The 12,231-nt window shown below is 44.1% G+C and overlaps 1 protein-coding gene across 1 annotated transcript in view; it reads right to left on the reverse strand.

The window, feature by feature from the left end:
* The window catches only part of TYR (tyrosinase), a 71,398-nt gene that overhangs the window by 18,455 nt on the left and 40,712 nt on the right, over positions 1-12,231 (reverse strand). The window contains exon 3 of the mRNA XM_063127853.1: positions 8,650-8,797. Coding sequence (XP_062983923.1) covers positions 8,650-8,797 — 148 coding nt within the window. The remainder of the gene's footprint in view (positions 1-8,649; positions 8,798-12,231) is intronic.

A 12,231-nucleotide genomic window follows, 5' to 3' on the forward strand; every position in this document is an offset into this window, starting at 1 on the left:
CAGTCCACAAGGGAAGCTACCTGATCAAAAAAAATGAGATCAAATTAGTCTGGCAGGATTTGTTCTTGACAAATCCATGCTGGCTTCTAGTAATCACTGCATTGTTTTCAAGGTGCTTACAGACTGACTTCTTTATAATCTGCTCCAAGAGATTGTTGTCAGACTGACTGATCTGTAGTTCCCAGGTTCCTCCTTTTTGCCCTTTTTTGACAACTTTAGCCCTCCTGCAGTTGTGCGGCACTTTACCCGTCTTCCACGATTTCCCAAATATAATAAGCTGTGGTTCTGCCAATTCTTCTGCCAGCTCCTTTATTACTCTAGGATGCAGTTCATCGGGCCCTGGAGATTTGAACTCATTCAAAGAAATTAGGCATTCCTTGACCATTTATCAATCTCAAGCTGCAATTCTGCCCCTTCAGCTTGTACTTCATTTTTGCCAGGGGGTCATAGGCCAGATCTACACCAAGTAGGATATAGCACTATGAAAGCGGTATGAAAGCAGTATATGGTATGTGCCAATGGGCCGCAACAGTTGTCAGTGTACTTCAATACCCTTATAAAGCAGTAGTGTGGCTCCTGCCTGTTATATACTGCTTTCATACCACTTTCATAGTGCTATATCCGGCTTGGTGTAGATCTGGCCATAGACCTGCTTTTGAGAGAAGACTGAGCCAAAGCAGGAATTCAGCACTTTGGCCTATTTTTGTCATCTGTTATCAATTTGCCATCCTTATTGAGTAATTGAACCACCATTTCTTTCCTCTGTCTTTTACTATGCATGTACCTGAAGAAAGTTTTTTGTTGCTTTTAGCATCCCTTGCTGGCCTTCATTGCCTTCCTAATGTCATTCCTGCACTTCTGTGCTACCTGTCAGTAATCTTCTTTTGTAGCCTGGCCTTCCTTCCACTTCCTATAGGTGTCCTTTTTTTGTTTTCAGGTCATCTCTAAGCTTTTTGTGGAGCCACGTTGGTTTCTTCTGTTGTCTTCTATCTTTTTTCCTAGTTGGAATTGTTTGTAATTCTGCATTTAAAATTTCTTTTTTTAAAAAAACCTCCCACCCATCTTGGACTCTTTTCTAATTAGGACCACTTGCCATGGAACCTTGCTTATCATAGTTCTGAGTTTATTAAAATTGGCTTTCCTAAAATCCAGATTACGCATAAGGCTACTCTCAGTTTTTGCTTCCTTTAAAATCAAGAACTCAAGTATGACGTGGTCACTTTGCCCCAGAGGTCCCATAACTGCCACTTTATTAGGTTGACCATATGAAAAGGAGGACAGGGTTCTTGTATCTTTAACCATTGTATTGAAAAGGACATTTCAGCACGTGTCATTTGTATATATGGGGAGCCTGGTGAAATTTTCTCTTCATCACAACAGTTAAAGCTGCAGGAGCCCTGCCCTCTTTTAAATCTGGTCACTCTAGTATAGCTCCTACACTTTTAACTGTTGTGATGAAGAGGGAATTTCACCAGTTTCTCCATATATACAAATGACACCTGCAGAAATTCCCTTTTCAGTACAACTGTTAAAGATACAGGAGCCCTGTCCTCCTTTTCATATGGTCACCCTAACTTTATCCATTAAGTCACCCATATTAGTTAATATTCAAGTCAAGGATAGACGATCCTCTAGTTCCTTCTCTACTTGGTGTAGGAGAAAGTTATCAGCCACACATGTCAGGAAATTCTTGGAAGGGCCACTTTTGGCAGAATTTGTCTCCACACAGATATTGGGATATCTAAGTTCTAGTCCCCAGTTGGCCATGAAGCTCACTGGGTGACTTTCAAAAATGTGCACTTGCAAAAGGCCTCACTCTCCAATGCAAACATAGGTTTGGGAAATTGCAAATATTTCCTTAGAATTGCATTCCTGCTCACATTCAGGTTCACCCCCCGCCCCATGATTTGTGAACTGGAATGCAATTCTCATACGTCTCTAATGCTCTGACTGTTTTCCTGAGCTTTATAGAAGCTGTTATTTCAGGGCACCACGGATGGTGGGGTGGAGGGTGGGGGTTGTTATTCATTCTCTGACCAGCTGTCAGATGAAGAACTAGCCTGGATCATAGTTTTCCAGAGATGGCTTTGCCTCGTCTTGCACACTGAGCAAAAGGAGGGTTGCCCAGAATTCTCCAGCCAAGAGTCCAAGGGAGGCAAAATTAACCGTCTCAAAATAAAATCATGTATTGTTTAACCAGTGACCAAGGGGCAATCAGTTGTGTGTTCCATAATTACCTCGAATGAAACTGGGGCAAAAGTTCTTACATTATCTAAATTCAGATGAGCCAAAGAACGCCTTTTCCTAGATTAGCAGACTGTGGGATCATGATCATTATAATTCATCACTATTTTCCAATATAAATAATCAGTATTATTGTCACAAAGTTTCAGGTAGCTCTCTTTGTACACTGCATCCTAATAATCCATCAAAACGTAGCCCCTCAAAACAAAGAGTAATTTGCTGATCATGTGAGAAATTTACTGATTATATGAGTGTGTCAGGATCTATGCTGTACTGAGTGCTTGCAGGACCCAGGTCTTCGGTCAGGACCCGTCCTGCTGGGGTGTTTGCAAGCCTCAGGCCCCTGACTAACTACACGCAGGGGATGTGATTGGAGTCCAGCTTGGAGGGGCCAGGGTAAGAGCAGGGCCGGTGCCAGGCTTTTTTGCGCCCTAGGCAAGGTGAGCTGCTTTCACCCCACCACCACCGTATCCCCCCCACCCCAGGTAGGCGGAGACAGGTTACCTGTCCCTCACTTGAAGTCCTCCTGGCTTGGTGGGACGCTGCGGTGGGGTGGGCGGGCAGCTCTAATTCCGTCCGTTTGCCACCGCCGCCGCCCCAGCGTCCCAGCTTGTCTTTGGCTGGGAGCCCCCAGCCGAAGCCAAGCCAGGAAGCTGGGGGAGGGCAGTCAGACAGCTCCACATTCTGACTTTTGGTGTGCGCAGGAAGTCAGAACGTGGAGCTGTTCGTTCCCTCCCCTCAGCGTCCCGGCTTGGGTTTGGCTGGGAGCCCCCAGCCGAAGCCAAGCCGGGAAGCTGGGGGAAGGCGGTCAGACAGCTCCATGTTCTGATGTCCAGCGCGTGCCGGATGTCAGAACGTGGAGCCGCCCCCCGCCCCCGCCCCCCAGTGTCCCAGGTTGGCTTCAGCTGCTGGGCGGGCACCCAGCTGAAGCCAAGCCAGGGACGCTGGGGAGCAGGGCGGAAGGCTTCGGAACGGCGCATCCGGAAGCTGCCCTCACTCGGCCAGAGTGGCTCTGGGAGTGGGAGGGCAACTTCCGGGGGCGCCGAACTTGGCGCTCTAGGCACCGCCTAACTGGCCTTTATGGAAGCACCGGCCCTGGGTAAGAGCTATTTAAGCACTGCACTTCTCTCTCAACCCTCACCACAGCAACACCATTCCTGTGAATCTCTATGCCTGTTCCTGATCTTGTTAGTTCCTGACTTCTGGCCTGCCTTTGGACTTTGCCTCGCCTCTGCCATACTTTGTTGGTTCCTGACTTCTGGACTGCCTTTGGACTATGCCTTGCTGCTACCTTCACCATGCCTTGTGGCTTCTTGACTTTTGGACTGCCTTTGGACTTTGCCTTGCCCCTGCCTCCACCACACCTTGTTGGTTCCTGACCCTCGGACTGCCTCTGGACTATGCTGTGGTTCTGCCTCTGTCTCGGCAGGTGGTGCTGGACTCTCATGCTGGTTCTGGGACGTTGCTCTGGCTTGACCCGGACTCCGGTTCAACTGTGCCTCTGAACTCTTGCGTGCTACAGGAGGGGGCCTCTGGCTGTGGCCCTGGCACACACTAGTGATGGTCAATAAAGCTGAACCCTTCTGGATCCTGCTTCAGTGTGGTGTTCCCTTCTGCCTCACTTCCCTGGGTCCTGGCGGCCCAGCCTAGTTCCCTGCTGTCCATGCCCCAGATGTAACAGAGTGGATGATTTCTTAAACCTTAAAATATTTTTAAAAAAACTTGTCAATGTTTCCACCTGCAGAATATTTAAACAAAGGCAAATGAAAAGAAATGGTAGTGGAGTGGATAGTGTCATTATATAGTTTAGTCACTAGGTGGCACTGTATCTCAGCTGTATCTAGGCAGAGTTGGGAGTTTCCTGTGTTCATTTTGTTCTTGTTTAACAGAGATGATAAAGCTTTGATCTAGCTTCCTGACTGGTGTATTCTCCAAGCCTTCTGTTACAGGAGTCAAATGCAACTGAAGCATCCAGGCTTTCTGTTGAATTGTTCATGGGGGGGAGGGATCTGCAAAAGCTTCACACAGAACTAGGGAGGGGCTTTTTAAGGATATTTACACAATATTTCAGAGTTTTAAGGGGGGAACACTTGTTTCCCCCCTTAAAACAGAGGGCTGTTTTAAGAGTCAGAGGGCTGAGTCATGGTCCTTCAGCTGTTCCTTCATTGCCTGGCGTTTTTGGTAAAGGCGGCGTGACCGCCGCCTGGTTTCCTTTTCAGCCCGCAGCTGACTGAAGCCAGGTTTGTTTGTTTCGTCCTCTGAACCCTGCCGATTCTCAGCGATCTCTGCTGGCTCTGAGCCCTTTGAGCTGGCAGAGGTCACAGCCTGCACGCTTGTGCCCGGCCTTTCCCCCTGTACCTTCGCAGGAGTCTCCGCCCGACCCGACTCCACACCTCCTGGGCTGGTGCTGGGCCCTGCTTCTTCCAACTCCTCATCTTCTGACTCTGCGTCCAAGCAGGGCATGACAGGCAGGCAAGTCGGACGCAGGTGACTTCACCCACCCCTAATGGCCCTTCACTTTTTGGGGTGTGCCATTCCACCGGTTTTATAAACAACTAAAATAAGCCTAAAGAAATGATTCTAAAAAAAAATAAAAAAAAAATCAGGAGGGGAGGGAGCCTCACGGGCACCGAAAGATCTGCCAGCCCTAGACTGAGAAAAGCTACATTATAACAGAGTGTTAAATCCGGTACTGGGGTCAAATCCTACTGACCCAGAATATGGTCTGAAGGCACATGAAGCAGCCACGTTGCTGAAGCTAAGTGGGTTTGGGTCTGGCCAATGCTCAGAGGAGAGACCACCTGCAAATCTGATTATTATTATTATTATTATTATTATTATTATTATTAATTTATATAGCACCATCAATGTACATGGTGCTGTACAGAGTAAAACAGTAAATAGCAAGACCCTGCCGCATAGGCTTACAATCTAATAAAATCATAGTAAAACAATAAGGAGGGGAAGAGAATGCAAACAGGTACAGGGTAGGGTAAGCAGGCACAGGGTAGGGAAAAACTAACAGTAGAAAGTAACAGTAGAAGTCTGCACACTGGAAAAAAAGGTGGGATATATATTATTATTTTTTGAAAAATATATAGATATAATTTACTGCATAGCAGAAATCCTTCTCTGGCCCTTGGAGAGGGTGACTGTCCCTCCAGCTCAGCCCTGTTGAAGAGCACCTTTGGGGATCATGTTTTCCTAGTGGTGTTTTAACCTCCCTCGTGCCCTCTTCAAGAACTGGAAATCACCTAGTCCTCAGCAAAGTGTCGGCCAACCTGGGCCCTGAGCTAACAAACCTTCCAAGCTGCACAGAACCCGTTATGGCTTTTTACTGTAAGTGTAGGCGTAAGGCCACAGCTAATGGCTGCCTCTTGACCTGCCTTTGTCTTGCAGGTCTACTGGGGATTGGAAACGGAGCTCCCGCCGTTCCGTGGCATATCATTTGGAGCAGATTCCATCATCGGAGGGGGAGGCGAGGGCTGCAAGCAGCTTGCGACTCGCTGTGTGAATACCGAACGATAAAGGCGATAATCATAATAATATTTGGCATGCATGCGGGGCCATTTTAAAATCCTGAATTGCAGCATGAATATTAATTAAGCCATCGCCAGGCTGAAAGTGGATTGCCTCTCAGTCGGGGGAGAGGATGCAGTATGTGACTGGAACATGAAACCAATCTGCTCCAGGGTTATAGGATTATTGGGTGTTGGACCCCAAAGGGTCACAGAGACTGGTGGCTCCAATATCGGTGGGACAACGAATCCACTCCGGGTTTCAGTCATTACCAGTCAGAACTCTAAAGGAGATATCCAAGGTGCTTTAAGAGCTCCTTTAAAGTTCGGATGGTTCAGACTGAATCCCGGAGTGGATTCACCACCCCACTGACATCAGAGCTGGCAGTCTTCACTGCCGGAATGACAGCACAGGACAATTCCCACCATGTCAGAGCTCCATAAGAATTCCCACACTTCCTCCCTCCCTCCAAAGATCGCTATCATTCCAAAAGGTTCCTAACCATTTCTATTGCACTTTCCAGTGTGGCAAATCTGGAGGGCCCTCTTTCTCTCCTCCCCTTCAGAGATCATAGAATCATAGAATAGTAGAGTTGGAAGGGGCCTATAAGGGGGTTGGCAGGGGCCAACCCCCTGCTCCATGCAGGAATACACCTTAAAGCATCCTTGACAGATGGTTGTCCAGTTGCCTCTAGTGTGGGATAGCCCTTGACCTCCCCAGTTAATTGGTTCCATTGTCATACTGCTCTAACAGTCAGGAATTTTTTCCTGATGTCCAGCCGGAATCTGGCTTCCTGTCACTTGATGTATATGAACTTCATTTTTGCTTGCAGAACTGGTGAGCATGCCCCAGTCAACGCTCCAAACACGAGCATGAACACAAAATATTTGTAAATTATCAAACACAGGCATGTGTCCATCTCATTCCCAATTCTCAGTTTGATTTGTTCTAATTTCTGAATTTGCGCCAATTCCCTGCATGGACTGAATCACCCCTGCCTAAGTCTATGGAGGAAAGTTGGGGAAATTTGGGAAGACCTGTGAAAATCTCCTATTCGAGCACTGCTTGATTTGTGCGTGTTTCCTGCTTATGCAGAGCGAGCAGCGATCACAAATATGAATGGGAACTGGGCTTGAGGCAAATGGTAAGATGATGTTCAAAGTATCCTGGCAATCTCTAGAGTCATTTGTTTGCACATCCCTTGTCCAGTTCTTTTTTTAGAAAACATTGGATGACTTTAAAAGGGAGCTGGATTAATTCCTGGAAGAGAAGGCCATCAATGGCTACTTTTGTTGTTTATTCGTTCAGTCGCTTCTGACTCTTCGTGACTTCATGGACCAGCCCACGCCAGAGCTTTCTGTCAGCCATCGTCACCCCCAGCTCCCCCAAGGTCAAGTCTGTCACCTCCAGAATATCATCCATCCATCTTGTCCTTGGCCGGCCCCTCTTCCTTTTGCCTTCCACTTTCCCTAGCATCAGCCTCTTCTCCAGGGTATCCTGTCTTCTCATTATGTGGCCAAAGTACTTCAGTTTTGCCTTTAATACCATTCCCTCAAGTGAGCAGTCAGGCTTTATTTCCTGGAGTACAGACTGGTTTGATCTTCTTGCAGTCCAAGGCACTCTCAGAATTTTCCTCCAACATCACAGTTCAAAAACATCTATTATTATTATTATTATTATTATTATTATTATTATTATTATTATTATTAATTTATATAGCACCATCAATGTACATGGTGCTGTACAGAGTAAAACAGTAAATAGCAAGACCCTGCCGCATCAGCTTTCCTTATGGTCCAGCTCTCGCAGCCATAGGTTACTACGGGGAATACCATTGCTTAAACTATGCGGACCTTTGTTGTCAGTGTGGTGTCTCTGCTCTTAACTATTTTATCAAGATTTGTCATTGCTCTACTCCCAAGAAGTAAACATCTTCTGATTTCCTGGCTACTAGTCCTGATGATTATGTGTCACCTCCAGAATCAAAGGCAGATAGCCTATATAACACAACTTGCTGGGAAACATGGGTGGGAGGGTGCTGTTGCACTGTGTCCTGCTTCTGGATCCCTGGTTGACAGTCAGTTAGCCACTGTGGGAATAGAGTGCTGGTAGATCATTGGTCTGATCCAGCATGGCTCCTCTGATGTTTTTATGTACTTATATCTCACCCTTCCAACGTGTTTGCATTGCTCAGGGTGACTTACAACAGGGGGGAAATGCAAATAATTCCATAAAAGAAAAAAACAATCACATCAATAACTACTCTCATAATATTTTGGACCAGGGGCCATCCAATGAAGCTGAATGGTGGGAGATCCTAGACAGATAAAAGAAAGTGCTTCTTCATGCATCATATAGTTAAAAAATGGAATTTATGGCCACAAGATGTAGTGATGACCACCCACTTGGAAGGACTTTAGAAGGGGACTAGACAGATTGATGGAGGACAAGGGAGTCAATGCCTACTACCCAACCTACCTCACAGGGTTGTTGTTGTGAGAATAAAATAGAGACTTCCTTGCAGCTTCTGCTGGCATTTCTAAAAAGATCCACACAGTTTAAAGAGATCCATTTCAAGTCAAATGTAGGTTGGCCTTCACCCTCAGATGATGGGAGAAGAGAGCTTCCCAGGTGTGGGTCTGCCAGCAGAAATAGCCCTCAACAACCTCTGTGAAGAATTGGGCCAAAAGGCTCAACTCATATGGAACTCTGAGGAATCCATTGTACATACAGGAGAACTCGGGATAACATTAACTCAGGATAACATCTACTTTGTATGCAAGAAAAGATTGCTGTTTTAGTAACATCTAAAACATCCAGTAGCTTGAATACTTGTCTAAAAACCACATGAAAGACATCAGTTTTACCAGGAAGCTTCAAACCTACCTGTCAACGAAAGCGTGGTGTAGGATGAAGATAGGGTCATTAGCTGAACCTTGCACCTGGGACATTGAGCCGTTCATGTAGATGTGCAAAGCATTATGCAAACTGCTTTGAGAAACATTCGATATTGCCGTGCTTGGATTTGCAAAGCCTGTTGGTGAAGAAGAAACCAAATGGTTGAAACCAATGATCATAGAATCATAGACAGGGTGGATTTGATTTAAATCAATTTAAATCCCTACTCAGATAGACTCGATTTAATCATGTGACTTTCCCCCCCCCAAAAAAAGTCCACTCTTTCTCACTATAAGCTTAATACATACACAACTCAGAGTTACCAAAGACTCATTCTTGCTGGTATGATCTTAATATTTACAACCAGATGAAGATTTCATTTTTAGAATAACAACTTTTCAGATTAGTTTTACAGTTATATATATAAAAATTACTGATTTGGTTATACTATTCGAAACACATCATAGACAGATAATGATGAAATTATTGCGAGGTGAACTATCTCCAATTTAATAGGTTAATCATTCATATTTGGACAACTTTTCTGCTGTACTTTATTGGAAGGAGAAAAATAATCATTACCTGAATGGATTAATGGAATTCATTTACCCCAAAATTTTAAACATTGCATAAATATACCGCCTCATGCTACATAATTAAAAACTAATCCTTATTTCATGATGAATAACCTTTGGACTATAATGTATCTTAAATAGAAAATTATTTTTAGATAGATTTTTCCTCAAAAAGCATTTTATTAAAAAAAAAATCCGATTTAAATAAAAAATAAAATCTGATTTTTTTGATATATATATTTTTAAAAATCATTGATTTTTATCCACCTTGATCATAGAACTGTTGAGTTGGAAGGTACCACAAGGCCCATCTAGTTCAACCCCCTGCAATGTGCAGGAAAACCAGTGGAGTGGCTGTTAAGCCCCTTCTTAAAAACCTCCAGAGATGGAGAACCCACAACATCTATAGGTAGACTGTTCCACAGTTGTACAGACCTTACCATCATTTAATCGGAATCTAGTTAGCCGGAACTTATACCTATTATTTCGTAACATCTTTTAAACGCCTCCTGAAGACATACCTTTTTACACAGGCTTTCCCTGGTTTTCAATGTAGCTGGTTTTATATTGCCTTTTACATTTATGTTTTAAATGTTTTAAATTTGTACTTGTTATATTTTATGGTTTTTAATTGTACACTGCCCAGAGAGCTTCAGCTGATGGGCAGTATAAAAATGAAATAAATAAATAAATATAAATAAATAAATAAATATTGTTGGAGGAGCTGCTTTGTAGGCTATGTAGTCCCAAAAGCTGCATAGTACAGAAAATCCAAAGCAAGGCCATCACCACGAGAGGGCTGGCCAAGCACTCTTGAAGATCTCCTGTTGTTGTTGTTGTTATTATTATTATTATTATTATTATTATTATTATTATTATTTATATAGCACCATCAATGTACATGGTGCTGTACAGCGTAAAACAGTAAACAGCAAGACTCTGCTGCATAGGCTTACAATCTAATAAAATCATAGTAAAACAATAAGGAGGGGAAGAGAATGCAAACAGGCACAGGGTAGGGTAAACAGGCACTGGGTAGGGTAAAACTAACAGTATAAAGTCCGCACAACATCAAGTTTTAAAAGCTTTAGGAAAAAGAAAAGTTTTTAGTTGAGCTTTAAAAGCTGCGATTGAACTTGTAGTTCTCAAATGTTCCGGAAGAGCGTTCCAGGCGTAAGGGGCAGCAGAAGAAAATGGACGAAGCCGAGCAAGGGAAGTAGAGACCCTTGGGCAGGCGAGAAACATGGCATCAGAGGAGCGAAGAGCACGAGCGGGGCAATAGTGTGAGATGAGAGAGGAGAGATAGGAAGGAGCTAGACCGTGAAAAGCTTTGAAGGTTAACAGGAGAAGTTTATATTGGATTCTGAAGTGAATTGGAAGCCAATGAAGAGATTTCAGAAGCGGAGTAACATGGTCAGAGCGGCGAGCCAAGAAGATGATCTTTGCGGCAGAGTGGTGAACAGAAACCAATGGACTGATGTGAGAAGAAGGAAGGCCAGAGAGAAGAAGGTTGCAGTAGTCCAACCGAGATATAACCAGTGCATGAACAAGCGTCTTGGCAGAAGAGACAGACAAAAATGATCGAATCCTGGCAATATTATACAGGAAAAAACGACAAGATTTAGCTACTGCCTCAATATGAGGAATAAAGGAGAGTGAGGAGTCAAATATAAAGCCAAGGCTACGAGCTTCCTTGACCAGAGTAAGCGTAACATCATTGACAGTAAGAGAGAATGAGAGATGAGGAGAAGGTTTAGGAGGAAAAAGTCAACAGTCCTGCATAATCCATTGTCAGGCTGCTTGAACTGCCCAGACATTACTCCTTAATGTTCAACGAAAACCTACCATCATGCTTTTGAAGAGTGCTGGCATGTCCCCCCCTGTCTTCTCTTCACTATTTTCATTTCATTTTTTAGATTTCTATACCACCCAATAGTCAAAGCTCTCTGGGTTATTCAGAAAGATTGATAACTTTAAAAAAAACACAGTGTTTTACACAAGTTAAAAAACCATTTACATACAAACTTATAAACAGATGATACACACACACACCAAATCAATGATTAGAAATCCCAGTACCCAATTTAAAAAACCTTCTTCTATGCTGCCAAATGCCTGAGAGTTGGGAAAGGCCTTAACCTGGCACCAAAAAGATAACAATGTTCGCACCAGGCGGGCGTTACTGGGGAGATCCTTCCATAATTGAGGGGGCACCACTGAGAAGGCTAAACATACCCAGTTTCTTCAACTTTTCTTTGTCGGGCTTGTTTTCCATATCACAGACAGACGCCCAAGAATGCCTGGAACTGACACCAATGGGATGCTACTGAAGAGTTCACAAGCAGACCATGAAGACGAAACCCTATTCTCATCCTAAGTCTCCAGTATGTGGTATTGAGCTTTAGTGCTTTTAACACAGAGATGCTGTTAAGGTATCCTGGCCATTGCCAGAACATCCTATATGAATAATAACTTCTTTGTAAGTGATCTTAGCCATTTGCCAGCAGCTCATCTTGTGACAGCAAATTCCATAAGTTAATTAATGACACGTTGAGGAAGAAGTATTTTCTTTTTTCTGAATGACACTTTGGACCATTGAAGTGAGGCCTGGAGAGGATGTGTAGGTGCCTGGCAAAGAGGAGGACGAGGAGCATAGCTCCTTGTTGGATCATGTCCCTTAGCGCACACCTGAGGATGCCAAGCCCTAGTGCAGGTGCTGAACGAAGCTTCGTGATTTGCACTGTGCCACCACATTCTGGACCAGTTCATGTTGCAGAATGGGTTTTTTTTCAAGAACTGCCCTACAACGCCAGAGAATCGTCTTTCAGCCGTCAAGCGGAACTTGGCATGAATCTCAAATCTGCTGTAATTGACTATTTCATATTCTTTTATTAGAGAGCGGCTTTATATACTTCCAGTATTAACAACTAATGAGGCATGATTTGCTTTAGAACATGACTGGTTTTTGTCATTGTGCCCATCACGGTCGCTCATG

Source organism: Elgaria multicarinata, chromosome 5 (assembly GCF_023053635.1).
Source record: "Elgaria multicarinata webbii isolate HBS135686 ecotype San Diego chromosome 5, rElgMul1.1.pri, whole genome shotgun sequence".
Classification (NCBI taxonomy): Eukaryota; Metazoa; Chordata; class Lepidosauria; order Squamata; family Anguidae; genus Elgaria; species Elgaria multicarinata.